The sequence below is a fragment of the Pan troglodytes genome, chromosome 15, assembly GCF_028858775.2.
Source record: "Pan troglodytes isolate AG18354 chromosome 15, NHGRI_mPanTro3-v2.0_pri, whole genome shotgun sequence".
NCBI lineage: Eukaryota > Metazoa > Chordata > Mammalia > Primates > Hominidae > Pan > Pan troglodytes.
The window spans coordinates 71,601,831-71,626,055 of NC_072413.2; the positions used below are offsets into that span (position 1 = coordinate 71,601,831).

General features: G+C 40.2%; 1 protein-coding gene and 1 pseudogene across 5 annotated transcripts in view; one reads left to right on the plus strand and one right to left on the minus strand.

Annotated features, from left to right (window-relative positions):
- Positions 1-1,864: 1,864 nt before the first annotated feature.
- DNAL1 (dynein axonemal light chain 1) overlaps positions 1,865-24,225 on the plus strand; it is a 51,253-nt gene continuing 28,892 nt past the window's right edge. The window contains exons 1-6 of one of the 5 annotated variants that reach the window (XM_063793010.1): positions 1,886-1,950; positions 8,118-8,278; positions 10,120-10,165; positions 11,789-11,827; positions 15,796-15,905; positions 18,918-18,973. In XM_063793010.1, coding sequence (XP_063649080.1) covers positions 15,871-15,905; positions 18,918-18,973 — 91 coding nt within the window. In that variant the 5' untranslated portion in view covers positions 1,886-1,950; positions 8,118-8,278; positions 10,120-10,165; positions 11,789-11,827; positions 15,796-15,870. Of the gene's footprint in view, positions 1,951-7,321; positions 7,405-8,117; positions 8,279-10,119; positions 10,166-11,788; positions 11,828-15,795; positions 15,906-18,917; positions 18,974-24,225 lie in introns of those variants that run through there. The other 4 variants (XM_016926378.2, XM_063793011.1, XM_003314467.5 and 1 more) reach the window with 4 other exon arrangements.
- LOC112205413 (U6 spliceosomal RNA) lies at positions 16,509-16,602 on the minus strand (annotated as a pseudogene).

Consider the following 24,225-nt stretch of genomic DNA (forward strand, 5'->3'; position numbering starts at 1 on the left):
ATGTTTTTAACCTTTGAGAATCTGGAACTCAAAATGTTCTTTATGTGAAGTGTACCAAGATTTTGAAACCTATCCAATAGTCCCATAGACAGTTTTTTAAAAAATAAACATAGAAATTGACCCTTCCGGTTTTAAAGCTTAAAATTTAGGTATCCCCCAGACATCTCAGAAAGTATCAAAGAACTGAAACTCACCAGATCACTACATATGAATTTTGGTGTACCACCACTCAGTCCACAGCAAACATTAAACCCTCATAAATATCCTTTTAGATATATGTTTATATACGTGTGTGTACTCTGTATAACTTTTCCATTTTTTTGTTTTGTTTTTTGTTTTAGAGACAGGGTCTGGCTCAACAGCCCAGGGTGGAGTGCAATGGCACAATTAGAGCTCACCTAAGCCTCAAACTCCTCAAATGATCCTCCTGCTTCAGCCTCCCCAGTAGCTGGGACTATGGGTGTGTACCACCATGCCTCGCTAATTTTTATTTTTTACAGAGCCAGGGTCTTGTTACGTTGCCCAGGCTGGTCTTGAACTCCTGGGTTCAAGGGATCCTCTTACTTTGGCCTCCCAAATTTCTGGGATTACAGGCATGAACAAACTGCACCAGGCCACTATGTATAATTTTAAAGGAAAATCGTACCAACTATTTTGTTTGGTAACTTCTGTTTTTACTTGAAATATGACTATCTTTGGATGTGAATAGATGCGTTTCAGCAAGTCAATTGTACTTTTTTAGTGGAAGTACATTATTGCATTGGATGTTCAATACTACTAACCAATTTTCTCTCTCTTTTTGTTTGTTTGTTTGTTTGTTTTGAGACGGAGTGTCACTCTTGTTGCCCAGGCTGGAGTGCAATGGCGCGATCTCGGCTCACTGCAACCTCCGCCTCCCGGGTTCAAGCAATTCTCGTGCCTCGGGCTCCGGAATTGCTGGGACTACAGGCGCGTGCCACCACACCCGGCTAATTTTTGTATTTTTAGTAGAGACGGGGTTTCACCATGTTGGCCAGGCTGGGCTCAAGTGGTCAAGTGGTCTGCCCTCCTCAGCCTCCTAAAGTGCTAGGATTACAGGCGTGAGCCACCAGTCCCGGCCACCAATTCTCTTCTGTTGATAATTGAGTTGTTTTTTTTTTTTTTTCTATTAAAGCTTTGAACATACATCTCTGTGCTCAGGATAAAGTCCTGGAAGTGGAACTGCTGGATCACAAAGGGTGCAAAAGTTTTTGAACAGCCAACAGCCTTCCAGAAAGGCTGTATCAATTATAAACAGCAGCGTATTTGTGTGTCCCTACTTCACCATACCCCTAGCAACTCTATGAATTATTATTATTGTTAATAATTTTTAGCTCATTTGGTAGGTGGGGAAAAAAAGACACCCTGATGATTAAAACCAACAATTTGTGATATTTAAAATGTGGAACCGAGCTTTCAGCTGCCTCTGGCTCCCTGGAGGATCCGGGGTAAAGAAACATAAAATCGGTGGAGTTTGGCTCTGGTATTCTCAGTGGGATGGGATGGAGAGGGAAATTACAGCAAGCCGCTTATTCTCCCCTCGTCCGGAAAAGAGTGGGAAAGGCCATCGGTAGGGCAAAGGAATTAAGAACATTATTTTATGAAAAGGGCAGTTGTTAGGGGGACGTTTTAAGGTTTTTAACTTTAGGCGGACAAGTCACTACAGATCAGCTGAAATTGCTTTCGGTCCTGACTACTCCTGTGCGGGGTTAAGACCTAAGGAAGCAAAAGGGCAGCCAGCAACAGCCGGACGGGAGGACCCCGGCGGCCGCCACGCAGTCCCACAATGCCCCGCTCGCACCACCCTGAGGGCGGAGAGAAAGGACCGCTGCCGGGGATAGGGCTTCCGCCGAGAGCGCCGAGAAGTGCGCACGCGCACTGACCCCGCGGGCCCTAGCAACCAGAGCAGTGACAGTAGCAACCGCCGGAATGGTGAGTACCTTTCGGGCCGCGTAGCCAAAGCTGAGAGAAGATTGAGAGTGAAAAGGGTGACTGTGGAGTGTTGAGGGTTTGGGGGTCCTTGAACAGCGGAAGGGAGCCGGTAGCTGACGCTAGCTCTGTGGAGTCAGGGGCCCGAGGCGAAAGAGAAGCCCTGGCCGGGGGTGGTCTGTGGTGAGGGCGGCCTGGGGTGGATCGGAGGTTGGGTTAAGGTGGAGGGACTCAGACAGGAGAAAAGGGAGGGCGAAGAGCAGAAAATTCTCTAAAAAGAGCGTATTGGAGTGGGAAGGGTGATGGGAAGGAGAGTGTAGATAAAGATATCTCTTTACATAGAAGTAATTTTAGTGACACCCCCCCCCCCGTCGAGATGCAGGGAGGGGCTGGTTACCAGAGGGTTCTGTATAACACGGATTGCAGCAGTTTTCGTAACCTGTGATGTACCCAGGTTGCCTTCTGAATGACTACGAGTGCAGTTATTAGGTGACACTGTAAAGCACACTCTGATGGATATATTAGAGCAGTGATTCTCAAATTTCAGTATGCATAGGTATGGGCTTGTTGGAATGCAGATTATGAATTTTTAATATGATTGGGGGTTTCAGGAATGTGCATTTCGACAACACACCTCAAGTGATTGTAAAATTGGAGGGCATCCCACCACACTGAGAAATGCTGTTGCCTTAGGTTTGAAATCTACCAGCTGTCTATCCAATGAGAGCTCTTTATGAAGTAATGGTTTTACCTAGAGATGCTCCTCAACTCTTACTTGATGTGTTCACTCTCTTGCTTACATACTTGGTAGTTCTAACTAGTCGTTTGAAAAGGATTGCAGACCCAGCCAGAGCTATTGAGCAAAGTATGTGATGTCCTACTGGATAGAGATGTTTGTGAAGAAGAAGCATAATTACTTGTCTTCTTTTTGTGATTCCAGTGCTATATAAGTGGGCAGAAATTGAGCCCAGGAGATGGAAATGATGAGGAAGTCATGCCTGCCCTCAACAAGATGAAATACCACTCTTTAAAAAGTAGTTTCCCCCCTGCTTTCCTTACTTTGTTCCCCAAGCAGTTAGCTGAAAATCACTGCCAAGGAAAGTTAAAAGTTCTGGAACCTAGGTTTATATTCAGGTGAAGAAAGGCTCAGACCTAAATATTTATGAAAGTATGAACCATGGTGATTGTTGAAAATCTTCAAATAGAGAATCAGAACCAGTACAGTTATAATTCACTTAATGATGACAGGGATACATTCTAACAAACACATTATTGGCAGTTTTGCCTTGCAAACATCATAGAATATGCTTACAAAAACCAGATGGTGTAGGCTATTGCTCCTAGGCTACAAAGTTTTACAGCATTTTACTGTACTGAATACTGTAGGCAGTTGAAACAAGGTATTTGTGTATTTAAACATAGAAAAGCGGCCAGGGTGTGGTGGCTCACGCCTGTAATCCCAGAAGCCTGTAATCCCAGCACTTTGTGAGGCCGAGGCGGGCAGATCACCTGAGGTCAGGAGTTGAAGATCCACCTGGCCAACATGGTGAAACTCCGCCTCTACTAAAAATACAAAAATTAGCGGGGCATGGTGGCGAGTGGCTGTAATCCCAGCTACTCAGGAGGCTGAGGCATGAGAATCTCTTGAACCTGGGAGGTGGAGGTTGCAGTGAGCTGAGATCGCACCACTGCACTCCAGCCTGAGCAACAGAGCAAGACCCTGTCTCAAATAAACAAACAAACATAGAAAAGTTACAGTATTACAATCTTATGTAACCGCTGTCTTATATGTGGTTGGTTGTTAACTGAAACTTGTTATGCAGCTCATGACTGTATTTAGAACTAGCTTAGTCTGCAAACTAGCAGACCTGGGTCCCTCCAGAAATATTGACCCACATAGTATTTCAATTTAAAAAAATATATCTTTCAGTGTCTTTTTTTCCCCCTTATGACCTGCCACTTCAGGACAATGTCTTCAAATGATGATATTTCACATTAAAACCAAAATTTCCAATTTCTCTTGAAAAATAAATATTGGGGCAGGGCACGGTGGCTCACACCTGTAATTCCAGCACTTTGGTAGGCCGAGGTGGGCGGATCACGAGGTCAGAAGATCGAGACCATCCTGGCTATCATGGTGAAACCCCATCACTACTAAAAGTAGAAAAAAAAAGAAATTAGCCAGGCGTGGTGGTAGGCGCCTGTAGTCCTAGCTACTCGGGAGGCTGAGGCAGGAGAATGGCGTGAACCCGGGAGGCGGAGCTTGCAGTGAGCTGAGATTGAGCCACTGCACTCCAGCCTGGGCGACAGAGCAAGACTCTGTCTCAAAAAAGAAAAAGAAAAAGAAAAAGAAATATCATGTTTCACCATTGGACACTTTTTTTCACATTTTCGTATTACTGAGATATAGTGTGTTATAACTGGCAGCATCTTTTCTTACTTAATGATACATAAAATAAAGGTGTTACTCAATGGAGTTTTTAAATTTGAAGAAGTATGGTATATTAGGGTAGCTCTTTTCCCCAAGTCCCACCTGCTAACAGTTGTCTGGAGCTGAGTAGAGGTTATCTTCTTTACACTAGTCCTGTCCTTAGTTGGCCAGTTTTACCTATTAGTTATGTCCATGAGGACCTTCAGGCATTTGAGTTTTTGACTCCTTCTATCCATAGGGAAACCAGTTAAACCTTATACAAATTTATATTGCCGCAATAAACAGCTAGATGGCTTCAACTCTTTTTCTACAAACAGTGTTGTGAAAATACTATTTTATGGACCCATGCAAAAGATTTCTCTTGGAAACACACCCAGGAGTGGGATTGTACCGTCATAGGGTCTATGTATACTTAATTTGCCTAGGGACTTTTCAGGCTGCTTTCCAGAATGGCTTGACCAGTGTTTACTTCCTCCGGCAGTGCAGGAGAGTTCCATTTCTTCTTGTTTGTTCGTTTTGATACAGAGTCTCGTTCTGTCGCCCAAGCTGGAGTGCAGTGGCACAATCTCGGCTCACTGCAGCCTCTGCCCCCAGGGCTCAAGTGTCTTCTGCTTCAGCCTCCTGAGTAGCTGGGATTACAGGCACTCACCACCACGCCTGGCTAATTTTTGTATTTTCAGTAGAGATGGAGTTTCCCTATGTTGGCCAGGCTGGTCTCAAACTCTTGACCTCAAGTGATCTGCCCACCCAGGCCTCCCAAAATGGTGGGATTGCAGGCGTGAGCCACCGTGCCTGGCCAAGAGTTCCCCTTTCTTTATGTGCTCACCAATTTTCTAACTTTTGCCAATCCGAGGGTGTGTTTTGGTATTCCATTGTTTTACTTTGCATTTTTCTGATTCTCGATGTGTTATAACACCTCATTTCATATATATATATATATATATATATATATATATATATATATATATATTTGTTGTTTGTTTGTTTTTGTTTTTTGGGGGGACAAGATCTTGCTCTGTTGCCTGGTCTGGAGTGCAGTGGCCCCATCAGGGCTCCTCCATCTCCCGGGATCCTCCCACCTCAGCCCCTGCGAGTAGCTGGGACTACAGGCCTGCACCACCACTCCTGGCTAATTTTTTTGTGTTTTTAGTAGAGAGAGGGTTCTCCATGTTGCCCAAGCTGGTCTTGAATTCCTGGACTCAGGTGATATGGCCGCCTCGGCCTCCCAAAATGCTGGGATTACAAGCGTGAGCCACCATGCCCAGCCTTCTTGATATTCTTATTAGTCATCTGGGTTTCAGTTTCTGTGAATTTTCTGTTCATATTTTTACCAATTTTTCCATTTTTCTTTTTGTTTTCGAATTTTAGGCATTCCTTGTGTATTCTAAATATTGGTCCTCATTGGTTTCATGTTGAAAATATCTTCTCTCGGCCAGGAGAAGAAGAATAAATATATATATATAAATTATTATAAATAATAATTATTATTCATAGTGGTGATTAGAAGTGATCCTTGATGTGCTTGAGATTTGTTTTTGTTTTTGTTTTTTTGAGACAGAGTCTCACTCTGTTGCCCAGGCTGGAGTGCAGTGGTGCAGTCTGGGCTCACTGCATCCTCCACCACCTGGGTTCAAGCAATTCTCCTCGTCAGCTTCCCGAGTAGCTGGAATTACAGGCACCCGCCACCACGCCTGGCTAATTTTCATATTTTTAGTAGAGACGGGGGTCTCCCCATGTTGACCAGGCTGGTCTCGAACTCTTGACCTCATGATCCACCCAGCTCAGCCTCCCAAAGTGCTGGGATTACAGGCATGAGCCACTGTGCCCGGCTGATGTGTTTGATTTTTTTTTTTTTTTTTTTTTTTTTTGAGACGGAGTCTCGCTCTGTCGCCAGGGCTGGAGTGCAGTGGCGCGATCTCGGCTCACTGCAAGCTCCGCCTCCCGGGTTCACGCCATTCTCCTGCCTCAGCCTCCCGAGTCGCTGGGACTACAGGCGCCCGCAACCACGCCCGGCAAATTTTTTGTATTTTTAGTAGAGATGAGGTTTCACTGTGTTAGCCAGGATGGTCTCGATCTCCTGACCTCATGATCCGCCCGCCTCAGCCTCCCAAAGTGCTGGGATTACAGGCGTGAGCCACCGCGCCCAGGCTGTTTGAGATTTCTAAAGGGAATATATTTAATGTTACCTTCCTAGTTACGCCCACTTTGACCATTTTATTTGAAACTAACATCCTCCACACACATTTACATACATTCTGATACCCTTTACTCACCTCCAGTGTTTTCTTTTTCCTTAGTAATTGTTACCTTCTAATATACTATATAATTTTCTTATTGTATGCAGTTCTCCCTTGGTATTCATGTGGGATTGGTTCCAGGACTCCCTAGGATACTGAAATCTATGGACATTCAAGTCCCTTACATATAATGGTGTGGTATTTGCATATAACTTACACACATCCTCCTGTATACTTTAAATCATCTCTAGGTTACTTATACTATGCAATACAATGTAAATATTATTTAAATAGTTGTTATATTGTATTTTTGTTTTGTTTTGTTTTGTTTTGTTTTGAGATAGGGTCTAACTCTGTAGCCCAGGCTGGAGTATAGTAGCATAATCATGGCTCACTGCAACCTTGAACTCCTGGGCTCAAATAGTCCCCCTGCCTCAGCCTCCTGAGTACCTAGGACTACAGGTACATGCCACCTTGCCTGGCTAATTTTTTTATCTTTATTTTTTGTAGAGATGGGGTGTCACTATATTGTCCAGGCTAGTTTCAACTCTTGGCCTCAAGTGATCCTCTGACCTCAGCCTCCCAAAGTACTGGGATTATAGGCATGAGCCACTGCACCTGGCCATTGTTTTTACAATTTGTATTATTTTTTATTGTTGTTATTGTTACTTTTTAGTGGATTTTTTTCACATGTTTTCTATCGTAGGTGGGTTGAATCTGCAGATGTGGAACCTGAGGATATGGAGGGCCAACTGTATATATTTTTATCATCTGCTCCTTCTAATAGATGTAAGCTCCACGAAGGCAGGAATCTCTGTTTTGTTCATTGATATACCTAAACACATAGAGGAATGCTTGGTAGATAATAGACAATTAATAATTGCTGAAATAAATGCATTTCTCCATTAAGTATGGTGTTTGTTATAGAGTTTTGTTATATAGCTTTTATCAAGGAATTTCCCTTTCTTTTTATTTATTTTTTATTTTATTTTTGGAGACGGGAGTCTTGCTATGGTGCCCAGGCTGTTCTCAAACTCCTGACCTCAAGAAATCCTCCCACCTCAGCCTCCAAAAGTCCTGGGATTACAGGTGTGAGCCACTGTGCCTGGCCAGGCAATTTCCCTTTAATTTTTAGCTGAGAGCTTTTATTTTATTTTTTAAAGAGCTGGGGTCTTACTATATTGCCTAGACTGGCCTTCAATTATGGGCTCCAGCAGTCCTTCTGCCTCAGCCTCCTGAGTAGCTGGGACTACAGGCATGTGTCACCAAACCCAGCTGCTGAGAGCTTTTAACATCAAATGTAGAACTTTATCAAGTACTTTTTCCATGCTTATTGAAATAAATGTGACTTTCCCCTCTAATCCATTAATTAGTTATATTTATAGATTCTTTTGTTGTGTTCCTTGTACTCTTGGGATAATCTATTCTTGATCATGGTTCAATAAACACCATTGGCTTTGACAATCTAATATTTTTTTTTCTGTTTCTTTTTCTTTTTGTAGAGATGGGGTCTTGCTGTGTTGTCCAGGCTGGTCTCAAACTCCTGGCCTCAAGTGATCCTCCAGCCTTGGCTTCCCATAGTGCTGGGATTGCAGGCATGAGCCACCATGTCCAGCTTGAAGATATAATATTGTATCTAGGATTTTCAAATCCATGTTGAAAAGTAAATTGGGCTCCTTATGTGGTTATGGCATCAAGGTTATACTAGCCTCTTAAAATAAGTTGGCAACTTTCCCTCTTTTTCTGGTTTCTGAAACAACTTGTTACAGGGAATACCCTTGAAAGCTTAGTAGAACTCAATTGTAAAAGTGTCTAGGCTTGGAGTATTGGGGGAGGAGGATAAGGGTAAATCTATCATTTTAATATTTTAAATAGTATTGGTCTATTCAAATTTTCTTGATTCTTACGACAGTTTTGACACTTTTATGTTTTTTATAGAAATGTATGCCTTGTCTAGGTTTTAAACCTTATTGCCATATGTTTGCTTACGATATTTATTTTTTATTTTGGAGACAGAGTCTTGCTCTGCTGCCCAGGCTGCAGTGCAATGGCGCAATCTTGGCTCATTGCAACCTCCACCTCCTGGATTTAAACAATTCTTCTGCCTCAGCCACTCAAGTAGCTGGAACTACAGGTGCACATCACCATGCCCAGCTAAGTTTTGTATTTTTAGTAGAGACGGGGTTTCACCATGTTGGCCAGCCTTGTCTCAAACTCCTGACCTCAAGTGATCTACCCGCCTCAGCCTCCCAAAGTGCTAGGATTACAGGCGTGAGCCACTGTGCCCAGCCATATTTTATTTTTAAAATCTCTGTGTCTATAGTTATTTCTCTGTATTCTCTCTCTTTTTCTGTATATGTGTATGTGTGGTTTTTGTTTGTTTGTTTTTTGAGACAAGATCTTGCTTTGTCACCCAGGCTGAGTGCAGTGGCACCATTTAGGCTCATGCAGCCCTGACCTCCCGGGCTCTAGTGGTCCTCCCGCCTCAGCCCCTGCCCAGTTCCCCAGCCCCCCAGTAGCTGGAACTACAGGTGCCTTCCACTATGCCTGGCTAATATTTGTATTTTTTTGCAGAGACGGGGTCTTGCTATGTTGTTCAGGTTATATACATTTTTTGAGACAGGGTCTTGCTCTGTTGCCCAGGATGGAGTGTAGTGGTGCAATCTTGGCTCACTGCACCCTCTCTCCCTGGGTCAAATGATCTTCCCACCTCAGCCTCCAGAGTAGCTGGCACCACAGTCATGTGCCACCACGCCCAGTGCCACCACGGTCTAATTTTTCTTTATTTTTTGTAGAGACAAAGTCTCACTGCCTTGCCCAGGCTGGTCTCGAACTCCTGGGCTCAAGCAGTCCTCCTACTTCAGCCTCCCAAAGCGCTGGGATTACAGGCATGAACCACCATGCCTGGCTCATTTTATATTTTCAATTTGTATTGCCTTCTTTTTTGCTCAATCAGGCTTTCCAGGGATTTAAGAACCAACTTTTAGTTTTGTTAATTATTTTATCCCCTCGTTCTGTTTTTCATTGACTTTTTCCTTTGTATTTCCTTCTACCTTCTTTGGGTTTGTAATGATGTACTTTGCCAAATGTGTGAACGCCTATCTCATTTGTTTTCTATCTCTTATTTTTTGACAAATATATTTGAATCTGCAAGTTTCCTTCTTAGTATTATATTCCCCAAATTTTGACTTTTTTTCTTTCATTATTTTATAATTTTCTTTTTAACCCAAGGGTTGCTTATTAGTATGTCTTTACTTTCTAGACATAATGGTATATATTTGTGAACAAAAATTCTCTCAAAAGGAAAATGGAGGGAAGAGACTTTATTTCAATGAACAGTTTGCATATGGCTAGATGCATCCTTAGGTATAGAAGGAAGGTGTGTTCCAGAGAACAAAGGGAGGGCTTGAGTTTTATAGCAAAAGTTCCTGCCCACCTTCTCAGTCAGGTCTGTTTATGCAAATAAAGGATTCAAACTCATTCAGTTCTGGTTTGTTGATACAGCTGGGCCTTGATTGGTTGAGTCAAGTGAGCTGATTGGTTGATTCAGGTGAGTTCTGATTGGTTGGTTCATATGAACTCTGGAAGTCCCAAAGTTGAACAGAGGTGTGTTTTGGGGGGGAACTCAGAGTATGCGTGTGACCTTTAGTAAGCAGATGGCTGTTTGGCTCTAATTAATTTGATTTAATCTAATTTAATTTTTTTAGAGACAGGCTTGCCCTGTTGCCCAGGCTGGAATGTGGTGGTGCGATCATCCCTCACTGTAACCTCGAACTCTTGGGTCCAATCGATCATCCCACCTCAGCCTCCCAAATAGCTAGGACTATAGGCATGCACCACCATGCCAGGCTAATTTTTTTTAAATTTTGTTTTGTAGAGATGGAGTCTCTCTATGTTGCCCAGGCTGGTATTGAACTGCTGGCCTCAAGTGATCCTCCCACCTTGGCCTCCCAAAGTGCTGGGATTACAGATGTGAGACACTGTGCCTAGCTTAGGCCTCGTTTTAAATTTAGGCCCAGTTAACTACTCAGGATTTGTCTTGAAGAATTGATTCTTTCAGGTTCACATTTGTTCACATAGTTTAAAAACTTTTCTTTTGTTATTCTTTGGGGTTCTTTTTTAAAAAAAGAGCACCAGCAATAATTCATTAAGGATATCTTCCATTGGGCACCTTTAGAGTTTTAAATATATTAAATTGAATCTAAGCTGCTATTAATTATAAGATGCAACATTATTTTATGTTTTACTAAGAAAAAAATGGTTTGAATTGAACTATGACAAATACTTTATTATCATTTAAAATTTTTATTTTGTACTTATTGATAGAGTTCTTTTAAATGTATGTAGACATACAGATTTTTATCTTATCCTTTATCCTCATCCTTTGCAAACATAAAAAGGAATATATGATATGAAATAAAGTGGTTAATATTTTTCTAAAATTTCACCACTGCCACCTACCCACAGCAATTGTAAATTGTTCCTGATTATAAGATGTATCCAAATTTCAATATTAAAATGTAAGAAAGATGTAGATCCTTAGAATCAATGAAATAAGATGTATTTTAATATCAAGTATTGAAAGCTACGTATTTTTTGTAAACCAAGTGGGAGGGAAGTGTATGGATATTACATAATGATTTCCTTATTTTTTCTCAGAGATATTTAAATCATTTTGATTTCAGGAAATTAAAACGTCCTCTTTGCATATAAAGTCTCAAAGAAAGAAATCATTTTAATGGTAGAAGCCAAGGCTAATAGTTATTGCTTGAAAAGTTAATCAACAAATTACACCAATAAAGACAAATTGGGGCTGGGCACGGTGGCTCACGCCTGTAATCCCAGCACTTTAGGAGGCCGAGGGAGGCAGATCATGAGGTCTAGGAGTTCGAGACCACCCTGGCCAACACGGTGAAACCCCATCTCTACTAAAAATACAAAAAATTAGCCGGGAGTGGTGGCGCGCACCTGTAGTCCCAGCTACTTGGGAGACTGAGGGAGGAGAATCGCTTGAACCCAGGAGGCAGAGGTTGTGGTGAGCGGAGATCATGCCATTGCACTCCAGCCTGGGTGACAGAGCAAGATTCTGTCTCAAAATAAATACATACATACATACATACATACATACATACAACTTTGTTTTTTCTTTTCTTTCTTTTTTTTTTTTTTAAAGGCGAAAGCAACAACAATCAAAGAAGCCTTAGCGAGATGGGTGAGTACATGAGTTTTTCCTTCTTTTAGAAACTGTACAAGGAAAAATTTTGGATAGTTATTCAAATCTAGCTATTTAATACAAAGGATCCTTTTGGTATTGGAACTATTCAGCTATCTTGTCTATGGTGGTGGATGCATGAACTTACACAGATAATAAAATTGTGTAAAACTTAATACACACATACACACAGTCATACATGCACATGAGCACAAGCAAACTTGGGAAAATCTGAATAAAATCAGTGGATTGTATCAATAGCAATACCATAGTTATATTATACTGTAGTCATAAAATGTTACCCTTGGGGGAACTGGACAAACTTTAAATATCATAATAAAAATTTCAATTTAAAAAATCTGACCACTGGAAGATTTAAATATGGAAAGGCCAATTTTACCTATTGCTATAAAATTGCTGGAATTTCTGTGTTAGTACATTTTCTTTTTCTTTTTCTTTTCTTTTTTTTTTTTTTTTTTGAGACAGAGTTTCGCTCTTGTTGCCCAGGCTGGAGTGCAGTGGTGTGACCTCGGCTCACTGCAACCTCCGCCTCCCGGGTTCAAGCGATTCTCCTGCCTTAGCCTCCCGAGTAGCTGGATTACAGGCACGCGCCACAACGCCCGGCTAATTTTTTTTGTATTTTTAGTAGAGATGGGGTTTCATCGTGTTGGTCAGGCTGGTCTCGAACTCCTGACCTCATGTGATCCGCCTGCCTCAGCCTCCCAAAGTGCTGGGATTACAGGAGTGAACCACTGCGCCCGGCCTACATTTTCTTTTTCAACTGTTATCATCACTAAGCTACATACCATTTTCATATGCTGGAGTCATATGAGTTGTGGATTATCTAGGCTTTAGAAGGTAGTTTTAGCCTCGTGGAGGTTAGTACAGAGGCAATCATTGTGGACAATGTAAATCATGCATAGACAACTGAAAAAAACCCTGAATACTCAAGCAGCAATACTAGAAAGGAAACTACATTGTAAAAGACATGCATTATATATAAATTATATTTTCAGTATTATATAACATTCTATAAAGTTTGAACAGTTATAATTCAGCATTATAGACAGAATTTCTATAGAGTACAAAGATGGCTCCTGAATTTCTGTGCCCATAAACTTATTTGTCTATGTTGTCAGTAGTTTTTTTGCATCACTTCTCGGCCTTTTGGCTAAGATGTAGTGTAGTTTTTTTGCATAATAATGTATCTTTTGCTTCTGTAAGTAGGCTTTGAATAAAAAGGCTTTCAGAAGCTTTGGTGTCTGAGGAAAATAGACAAAAGTCGATAAAATAATGAAATACTTGAATTCTTGTTTTAGTGCTTATAAATTTCTCATTTACTTTAAATGTATTTTATAATTTATTTCTGTTTTGTTAAATATTTAATGAAAAATCTTAAGGAAAAAAAGCATATGAAGTAGACTTAGTACCAGATTTCATTTTCCTTGAATTGGATTTTGAGATTTTATTTTACTTACAATAACTAGTGTTTTTTTTTGTTTTGGCTGGTAGAGTCTATTTCTAGATTACAATATGGCCATACATTTTTGACTTTTTTTTTTTTTTTTTTTTTTTGAGACAGTGTCTCGCTCTGTCACCCAGGCTGGAGTGCAGTGGCACAATCATAGCTCACTGCAGCCTCAGTGTCCTAGGCTCAAACACCTGAGTAGCTGGGACTACAGGTGTGCATCATCACCACACCTGGCTAATTTGTTGTTGTTGCTGTTGTTGTAGAGACAGAGTCTCATTATGTTGCCCAGGTTGGTCTTGAACTCCTGAGCTCAAGTGACCCTCTTGCCTCAGCCTCCCATGGTGCTGGGATTACAGGCATGAGCCACTGTGCCTGGCCCATGCATTTTTGACTTTAAGATTATTCAAAGACATCAATCTCACTTTTTCATTGATTTACCCAACATTTATTGAGGATCTACTAGATGTCAATTTCTCCTCCTCTAACCTACAAATATATGTCATAAAAATAAGCACTGAGTGTATGTGTATTAGATCTTTTTACAACTGATTGTATATTTTCTATCATTATTATTATTTTAATATATTTTATTTTTCTTTTAATTTAATTCTGTGAAAGTATAGACAGGGTCTCACTATATTGCCCAGGCTGGTCTCAAACTCCTGAGCTCAAGTGATCCTCCCTGCTCAGCCTCCCAAAGTGCTAGCATTATAGGCATGAGCCATTGTGCCCGGCCTATTTTCTATTATTGACGTGGTGATTTAAGTTTTTTAAAGGAGTTTTGTGTGTCTTACACTGCAGTAGGTTATACAAAACATAGGAAAACAAAGGAAATGGCTCCTGAGCTTCTAGTTTTGTTTTGTTAATTTGTTTGTTTTTCTGGGGACAGGGTCTCTGTTCCTCCAGGCTGAAGTGCAGTGAGCTCAAGTGATCCTCCCACCTCAGCCTCCACCTCCCAAGTAGGTGGACCACAGTCATGTGCCACCACATCTAGCTAATTTTTAAATTATTTATAGAAATGAGGTCTTGCTATGTTGCTCAGACTGGTTTCCAACTCTTGGGCTCAAGCAGTCCTGCTGCTTTGGCCTCCCAGATTGCTGGTATTACAGGCATGAGCCACTGTGCCTGTTTGTCATTTTACCATTGTGTTGAGTTCCTGCGTCAGATGAATAGTTTGCAAATATTTTCTCCCATTCAACAGGTTTTCTCCTCACTCTGTTTGTTGTTTCCTCTGCTGTGCAGAAGTTTTATTTTTACATTTTGAGATGGAGTCTCGCTCTGTTGCCCAGGCTGGAGTACAATGGCACGATCTCAGCTCACTGCAACCTCTGCCTCCCGGGTTCAAGCAATTCTCCTGCCTCAGCCTCCCACGTAGCTGGGATTACAGGCACGTGCCACCACACCAGGCTACTTTTTTGTATTTTTAGTAGAGGCAGTGTTTCACCATGTCAGCCAGGCTGGTCTTAAACTCCTGACCTCAGGTGATCCACCCGCCTCGGCCTCCCGAAGTGCTGGGATTACAGGGGTGCACCACTACGCCTGCCCAGAAGCTTTTTAGTTTTAGTTCCATTGTTTATTTTTGTTTTTGTTGCCTGTGCTTTTGAGGTCTTAGCTGTAAAATCTTCTCCTAGACCAATGTCCTGAAGTGTTTTCCCTGTATTTTCTTCCAGTGGCTTTATAGTTTTGAGTCTTACCTTTAAGTCTTTAATTCATCATGGTTGATTTTTGCATATGGTGAGAGAAGGGGGTCCAGTTTCATTCGTCTGCATTTGGATATCCAATTTTTCCAGCACCATTTATTGAAGAGGGTATCCTTTTCCCAATGTATTTTCTTGGTGCCTTTGTCAAAAATCAGTTGGCTGTAAATACATGGACTTATTTCTGGATTCTCCATTCCATTCTATTGGTCTGTGTATCTGCTTTTATACCAATACCGTGCTGTTTGGGTTGTGTTCGCCTTATAATATATCTTGAAATCAGGTAGTGTGATAACATCCAATTTTGTTCTTTTTGCTCAGGATTGTTTTGGCTATTTGTGTTCTTTTTTGGTTCCATATAAATTTTAGGATTTTTTTCTATTGTGTGAAAAATGACATTGGTATTTTGATAGGAATTACATTGAATCTGTAGCTTGCATTGGGAAGTATGGTCATTTTAATTATATTAATTGTTCTGATCCATGAATATGAGATATCTTTGCATTTGTTTGTGTCATTTTCAAATTTTAAATACCACAAAAATAAAAGTTTTTTTATTTCCTCCTCATTTTCATTTGGTAGGGACCTAATAGTTATCTGATTCAGCCACATATAAATCTGATTATCAGGGTGAGTAGGTAAATGTTTTCAATAAGTTAATGGTAAAGAATTATTAAACAGTTTGCTAAATTCTAGCAATTGTCTTGAAATAAACATGGAAAAGCCTTAGGAAATTCTGGCCTCTTTTGGTTCCACATTGCAATCATGGGTTATTTCTTCCAAATGTATTTTTCTCATAGGAAGAGAAAACTGGCCAGAGGCCATCTGAAGCCAAAGAGATAAAACTTTATGCCCAGATTCCCCCTATAGAGAAGATGGATGCATCCTTGTCCATGCTTGCTAATTGCGAGTAAGTTCTCTTTTCATCCTTCCAGTATTGCTGTTAGGTTTCCCTTTCTTTTCTTAAACACACAAAGTAGGAAAATATGTTTGTTTTCTGTGGTCTTCATTTATTTTTTGTTTGCTTAGTGTAATTCTCTCTTTGGCAAGGTCAAACATGAAAAATGACTGGTTTATAGGATTATTAATAGAAAATATTGAACAGTATAGTACAATTTTTTTTTTTTTTGAGATGGGGTCTGGCTCTGTTGCCCAGGCTGGAGTGCAATGGCACGATCTCGGCTCACTGCAACCTACGCCTCCCGGGTTCGAGCAATTCTCCTGCCTCAGCCTCCTGGGTAGCTGAGACTACAAGGCACATGCCACCACGCCCAGCAATTTTTTTGTATTTTTAGTAGAGATAGGGTTTCACCATGTTAGCCAGGATGATCTTGATCTCCTGACATTGTGATCCGCCCACCTCGGCCTCCCAAAGTGCTGAGATTACCAGCATGAGCCACCACACCCAGCCAAACAGTACAATATTTTTAGTACAGTTTTTATAATGAGTTTGAAAATATACATCTCCTAGTCTTTTGGGAGAAGCTAAATAACACAATAAACTATATATTTTTTAAATATGGAATGCGTCACGATTGTATGTCATCCTTGTGCAGGGGCCATGCTAATCTATCGTTCCAGTTTAGTACATGGCTGCTGAAGTGAGCACCACAATAAACTATGACACTTATGAAATCTACTACTTTCTCTTGTAAAATTATCCACGAAGTCAAAACTGTATTTTCTTACTACATGCCTAAGAGATACCCCTTAAAAAAAAAGTTTAAAATTATAAAACACACATTGTAAAACATCTGGAAAATATAAGCAGCACAAAGAAAAGGAATTAACATCAACCAAAATCACAGCACCGTGTGAGAACCAGTGCTAGCATTTTTGTAGAGCCTTCTAACTTTTAAAAACAAATTCTAATTGGGATCAAATTATACTTTATTTTTTTGAGAAACTCTTTGTCACCCAGGCTGCAGTGCAGTGCTGTGATCTCGGCTCATTGGAACCTCTGCCTCCTGGGTTCAAGCAATTCTCCTGCCTCAGCCTCCCAAGTAGCTGGGACTACAGGCACTTGCCACCACACCCATAGTAGAGATGGGGTTTCACCATGTTGGCCAGGCTGGTCTCGAACTCCTGACCTCAAGTGATCCACCCACCTTGGCCTCCCAAAGTGCTGGGACTACAGGCATGAGCCATTGTGCCTGGCCTACTTATTTTGTAATCCTATATCCTGTGACTTTAAATATCAGATCTATAGTAGTTTCTTTTAATTTATTTTCTCAATACATGTATTTTAGCAGGATTCTGTGGCTAATTTGAGGCAATTATACCACGTTGCCTTGAAACCATGTTTTTAGGCTACAAGTGTGTCTCATCAGGGCTATAGTATACCATAGAATCACTGGGTTTTTTTCTGATTTCTTCACCCTGTGTTTGTCTAAGTGTGATCCTTTGATCATCTGCACTTTATGCAGGAGATCAGCCCCATCCCAAATTTATAGAAACAGAATATTTGCTGATGAAACCTAGGAATCTGCATTTACAGTAAGCAACTTGGGTAATTCTAGGACACATACTTGTGAACCCATGCATTAGACTAATATCCATCTGTGGGATCAAAGGGGAGAGCAAACATATTTAGCTTTTGTACGCAGCTTGTTCTTTGTGATGAGAACACAGTGTGTCACATAAAAATCCACCACCACATGCTTTTTTGGCCTCAGGCATGATTTCAAAGTGGTCACATATCTTTTTATCATAAAGTCGTCTCAAAGGCAAACAAATTTGAGAAGGTTTTATACCTCATACTAAAGCACCTTGTATATCACCTCGAGTCAACCTGTTCATATTTTGCTGACAATTTATTTGTGCTAGCTGCCTTAACAAGAATTAAAGAATTATTTCCCAACCATATTCCTAGATTTAAAGGCACTCCATTATTCACTGGGAGTTCTCAGGAGTGGGGGATGACTAGAAAATATACAGATTTGGCCAGTCATTTACCTGACTCGCACACTCATAATCCCAGCTACTTGGGTGGCGGAGGCATGAAAATCGCTTGAACCTGGGAGGCGGAGGTCGCAGTGAACTGAGATCATGCCACTGCACTCCAGCCTGGGCCACAGAGCGAGACTCTGTCTAAAAAAAATATATATATATATATATTGTTCTGCTAGATGGTTTTTAAACTATGTATCATAGACATCTTCCCAAGTCAGTATCTATAGCCCAATCTCCTTTGTTTTAGTGGCAGCTTAGTATTTCACTATCTGTTCCTAAGTTAACAGGTGTTTATAGATTTTTTCAATTTTTCTGCTATTCCAGTAATACATATAATCTAGTTCATATATCTTTTGGCATTTATATTAATATTTCAGTAGGATGTATTTCTAGAAGTGAAAAACTTGGTCAAGAAATGTATGCATTAAAAAATTTCATAATACCAGGGCCAGGTGTGGTGGCTCACACCTCTAATCCCAGCACTTTGGGAGACCGAAGCAAGTGGATCACTTGAGGTCAGGAGTTCAAGACCAGCTTGGCCAACATGGTGAAACCCTGTCTCCACTGAAAATACAAAAATTAGCCAGGCATGGTAGCAGGCACCTGTAATCCCAGCTACTTGGGTGGCTGAGGCAGGAGAATTGCTTGAACTGGGGAGGTGGAAGTTGCAGTGAACTGAAATGGTGCCACTGCACTCCAGCTTGGGTGACAGAGTGAGACTCTGTCTTAAGAAGAAAAAAAAATTGTTAATACCATATTGCCCTCAAGAAGATTTTTTCAAATTTTTAATGAGTGTTAAACTTAGGTAATCAGAGAAAAACAATGATTTCAAAATGAAGTAATAAATGCTATGATTGAGTGGGGAAAATATTACTTAAATATTATCTTTTATGGGCACTAGTGTTAAGGAATAATTTCTGATTTACCATTTACATTTTTCACATTAAATTTTTTCTTTGTTCTTTTAAAGGAAGCTTTCACTGTCTACAAACTGCATTGAAAAAATTGCCAACCTGAATGGCTTAAGTAAGTGATTCACAGTAACAGATGGTTCATGGATTTCCTAGTTATTTTAATAAACATTCCGGAGACAATATGTAATTCCAGAAGCTGGCACCTGTTTTAGCCATACTTGTTGTCAGATAATAGAATACATAAACTATGTCTTAAGTTTGATTATGCAAAGAAAAGTAGAGATAGCATGAGCTCTGAACGTTTTAAAGACGTTTAAAAGCTTTTATAGAGTTAGAATTGAGATGTCTTAAATAGAATATCAGATTTTTAATTGTGTATTTCTTTGTTCAGATTTGTATTGTCTGTATTTCAAACTTGTTATATTTAAATTTTAATTCATCATCCCTGTTTTTCCTGTACTCCTTATCCTCGTTAATGACATTGCCTCCCTCCCAGTTGCCAAGGCCTCTGACTCTGTATTAGCTTCCTACGGCTGCTGTAACTTCATGGCTTAAAATGATGGATATATATTCTCTTATGGTTCTGGAGACCAGAAGTCTGAAATCAGTTTCATCTGGTGAAAATCAAGCCATGCTCCCTCTGGAGGCTGGAGGAGAATCTTTTTCTAGCCTCTTCCAGCTTCTGGTGGCTGCTGCATTCCTTGGCTTGTGACTCATCACTCCAGTCTCTGCCAGTAGTCACACTGGCTTCTCCTTCTGTGTCAAATCTCTGTCTGCCTCCCTCTTATGAGGATACATGTGATTGCATTAGGGCACACCCTGATCTTGAGGATAATCTCCCTATCTCTCAAGATCCTTAATCATATCTGCAAAGTACTTTTTTTTTTTTTTTGCCATATAAGGTAACATTCACAGGTTCCAGGCATTAGAATGTAGGTATCTTTGGGGGAGCCATTGTTTAGCCTACCACAGTCTCTCTTCAAGCCCTATATGCAAATTTACCACTAAATCCTGTTAACTCTACTCTTTGAAGGAGCTCTCAAATAAAGTGTTGCTTTTCCATTTCCAGGAGTTACAACTTTTTAGACCCTCATCATCTTCCCCTTAGGTCATGTTCTTCAAACATTTTGACCACTTTCCATTGTAAGAAATACATCTGAATGTATTATACATTCATATGAATATGCATATCAAATATATACATACATATAAACTTGAATAAAGTTTGCAAGACCGTATTTACCCTTATATAGCATAGGTCCCAGTAATTTTTTTTTTTTTTTTTTTTTGAGATGGAGTCTCACTCTGTTGCCCAGGCTGGATTTCAGTGGTGCAATCTCAGCTCACTACAACCTCCGCCTCCTAGGTTCAAGCAATTCTCTTGCCTCAGTCTCCTGAGTAGCTGGGATTACAGGTGCCCACCGCCACGCCTGGCTAATTTTTGTATTTTTAGTGGAGACAGGGTTTCACCATGTTGGCCAGGCTGGTCTCAAACTTCTGACCTAAAGTGATCCACCCACCTCAGCCTCCCAAAGTGCTGGGATTATAGGCGTGAGCCACCACGCCTGGCCAGTTCCAGTATGTATTTTTAAATTTTTATTTCTTTTTTTTTAAATGCTGATCACAACACACTAAATTGATTTCACAACCTATTAATTTAGGCTCTTGACCCATAGTTTGAAAAACACTATCTTACAACTTTTGTGATAGTCAAACAGGTCAGGGTCACTGGTCTCATTATCTAAGGTGTTATCCTAGTTCATTGCCTCATGACTGAGAAAGTTAAGGAATGTGGATGCAAAGGGTGAGGTTGCAGTGAAAGTTTAATGAGTGAAAAAAGAAAGCTCTCTGCAGTGGAGAGGGAACCCCAAGTGAGTTGCTGTTTTTACAGCTGAATTCAAAAACTTTTATAAGAAACTCCTCTCACCTCTGTAGCTGTTTGAGTAACTTCTCTTATTTGAAAAGCTGTCTGCACAACTCCCCCTTATCTATGTAGTTGTGGGTGTATCTCTAGGCAAGCATCAAAGCACTGCTTCTCTTCTTTGTATAATTGTGGGTTTGTTTTAGGTAAGTCCCTCTCCTCCCTGTACAGGTTCCCAGGGAGCCTACTGTGTACATATCTGAAAAGGGGAAGAAACTTTCCTGGGAGCCCGCCAATTACACAAAGAAGAATCTGTGCTGGACCCTACATACTTATCCGTGCAGGTGCAGCCTGAGTTTTCCACAGACTGTTATATTTTTGCCTGTAGCTGTGATTTTTCAGGCAGGCTGCTTTTCCAAGGACCAGCCTTAACTGTTTACTTAACTGATTTCTCCTTTTCTTCTCCCTCAATAGCCTCCTAATTGATCTCCTTTCCTCCTGTCTTTCTGCCCTTCAGGTGACCTTCATCACTGATAACAGAGTTTTCTTTCTAAAAATATCATTTGAATATCATTATATCAGAGACCTTTTAATGGTACCTCTTTGCCTAGTAAAGACCAAATGCCTTGATGTCGCATTAAAAGTCATCTAAAAGCTTTTAATATCCAATTTACACCCAAATACACTATTTTAAAAATGACTTTGTAGCATTTATTAATGCAATAATTTTCACTGAGAACAGCCTTTTCCTGTAACAGGAAAATCCTATAACAAATTAAGATTAAGAATGCAGCCAGGTACCATGGCTCATGCCTATAATCCCAGCACTTTGGGAGGCTGAGGCAGGTGGATCACTTAAGCTTAGGAGTTCGAGACCAGCCTGGGCAACATAGCGAGACCCCCATCTCTACTAAAAATTTTAAAAATTATCTGGGCATGGTGGTGTTTGCCTGTAGTCCCAGCTACTTAGGAGGAGGATTGCTTGAGCTCAGGAGAGTGAGTCTGCAGCAAGCTATGATGGTGCTACTGCACTCCAGCCTGTGCAACAGAGCAAGACCTTGTCTAAAAAAAAAAATAAAAAAAAATTACGAATGCCACGTGTGAATGTCACCCCCTCCTTGAAGACTTCCCTCATCTCCATCGTCAAAATTAATTACTCCTTTGGAAATATTCATAACAGTCTACTTGGATTATAATAATAATTACCTATCTCATATAATTATTGTGAAGATTGAGTTAGTATATATAGAGTACTTAGAATTGTGCCTGGTGCATATAAAATGCTCAATAAATATTAACCATTATTATAGTTATTTGGGAATATGTTCTGCTCTTTAGATAGTGAATTCCTTGAGGAAAAGCATCATCTTATTAATCTTTTAATCTTCTATTTCAGTACCCCCACCCCTCATACCTTACTCAAAGTTGGCATTCAGTACTTATACAGTGCTGGAAAGTTGGCCTTCGGTATTTACATAGTGTTAACTAGTAGAGTTGTGTGTGAGATGCCTGTCTATTCTAATTTTTTGCTGACTCACTCAAACAATTTAAGCTATTACATTTTATTTTCTGCCTCAGTTTTTTTCTCTGTAATTGAAGTAACTTGCTGAAATGTGACTAAGCAAGTTGATAACATATTATTTATCATGACAGATTACATGATTTTCTTTATATAAAAACATGACTATGGGCTGGGCACGGTGGCTCACACCTGTAATCCCAGCACTTTGGGAGGCCGAGGCGGGTGGATCACCTGAGGTCAGGAGTTTGAGATCAGCCTGGCCAATGTGGTGAAACCCTGTCTCTACTAAAAATACAAAAATTAGCCAGGTGTGGTGGCGTGCGCCTGTAATCCCAGCTACGTGGGAGGCTGAGGCAGGAGAATAGCTGGAACCTGGGAGGCGGAGGTTGCAGTGAGCCGAGATCACGCTACTGTACTCCAGCCTGGGTGACAGAGTGAGACTCATCTCAAAAAAAAAAAAAAAAGACTATGATAATAGTGAAAATGGATGACCTTCTATGTAGGGCTGGCAGTGGGTTTTAAATCACTTTCTAACTTGGGTCAGTTGGTAGAGACTCTCAGGAAAATTGTAATAATAAGAGTTCTAAAAACTTAGTGGAACGAATACCTTGATCAATTGTTCATGTCTGCTGTAGACACAAAATCAGAGAGTATAGATATTTGCTATATTTGGCTCATTTCATTTTAGTTCTGCTAGTTACAAATACAATTTATGTAGTCTGTGGCTAGTGAATACATTTTATCTGTGACTATGAAGCAAAAAGAAGCTAATTGATCCATATGAGGATTGAAGTTATGCTTTAGCTTGCCTCCTACCCATCTCCTTTCATGACACTATAGTCTTACCTATTATGCCATCATAAGAAGATCTGAAATAAATAGGTATTCCTATTTAACAGGTGATTTATCAGGCAGAACGACCCTAATAGCAGTTTATATTTATTGTACCAGAATTGTGACTAGAAAATTGCTTGATATGACTATGTTCAAACCATGAGTAAAAAGCTGTATAATATGAATAATAATCTTAAAGATTAGAAAATAAATTTTGTTTCCATTTATCTTTGGTGAAAAACTATACTTTACTCCTTCAGGTTACAGGTTACAAATAAGCATAAAACTTGAAAGCACAGTTTTGATTTTCATCAGGATACTGTATGAAGAAAACAATAGTACTTTTCTTCTAGTGGTACCCTACTTATGCAGCACATAAAATATGGAAAATATATATTATGTTATGTTAGAACACTTAATCTATTAACTTTGGATATCATAATTTATTTCCTTATACAGTAATAAATATGGTCTTTTTAGCCATTCGTTACCATTTTCATGTGCAGTTTTTCAAAAAGGGGTTAGAGATTATCTTAGAAAAAGTTGCATATATTTGTTATCTCCAATTGCTGAGGTCATTTCTCAGTCCTCGTCTTAGTTGATGAATCAGCGTATTTTTTGATACGCATGATTTCTGTTCCCTCTTTAAAGCATTTTCAGTATTTGGCTTTAGGATACTGTCCCCCTTGATTTCCTCCTGTCTTTTTGGCCACTTTTTCCCAGTTTCACGTCCATAACCTTTAAATATTGCAAGTCCCCACGACTCAGTTCTTGTATCCCTTCTCTTTTTTTTCTTCATTTACTCCCTAGATTATCTCATCTAGAGTCATGGCCTCACCATCAGTATGCTGATGGCTCCCACATTTAGATCTCTAGCCCAACTGTGTCCTCTGAATTGCAGATTCATACATTCCATTGGGTGATATTTCCACGGGATATCTAACAGACATCTCATACTTTTTTTAAATTGATTTTTTCTTTTTTTTTTTTAATTTAATTTTATGGCTGGGGATGGTGGCTCACATCTGTAATCCCAGCACTTTAGGATGCCCAGACAGGTGGATCACTTGAGGCTAGGACTTCAAGACCAGCCTGGCCAACATGGTGAAACCTCGTCTCTACTAAAAATACAAAAAAAATTAGCCAG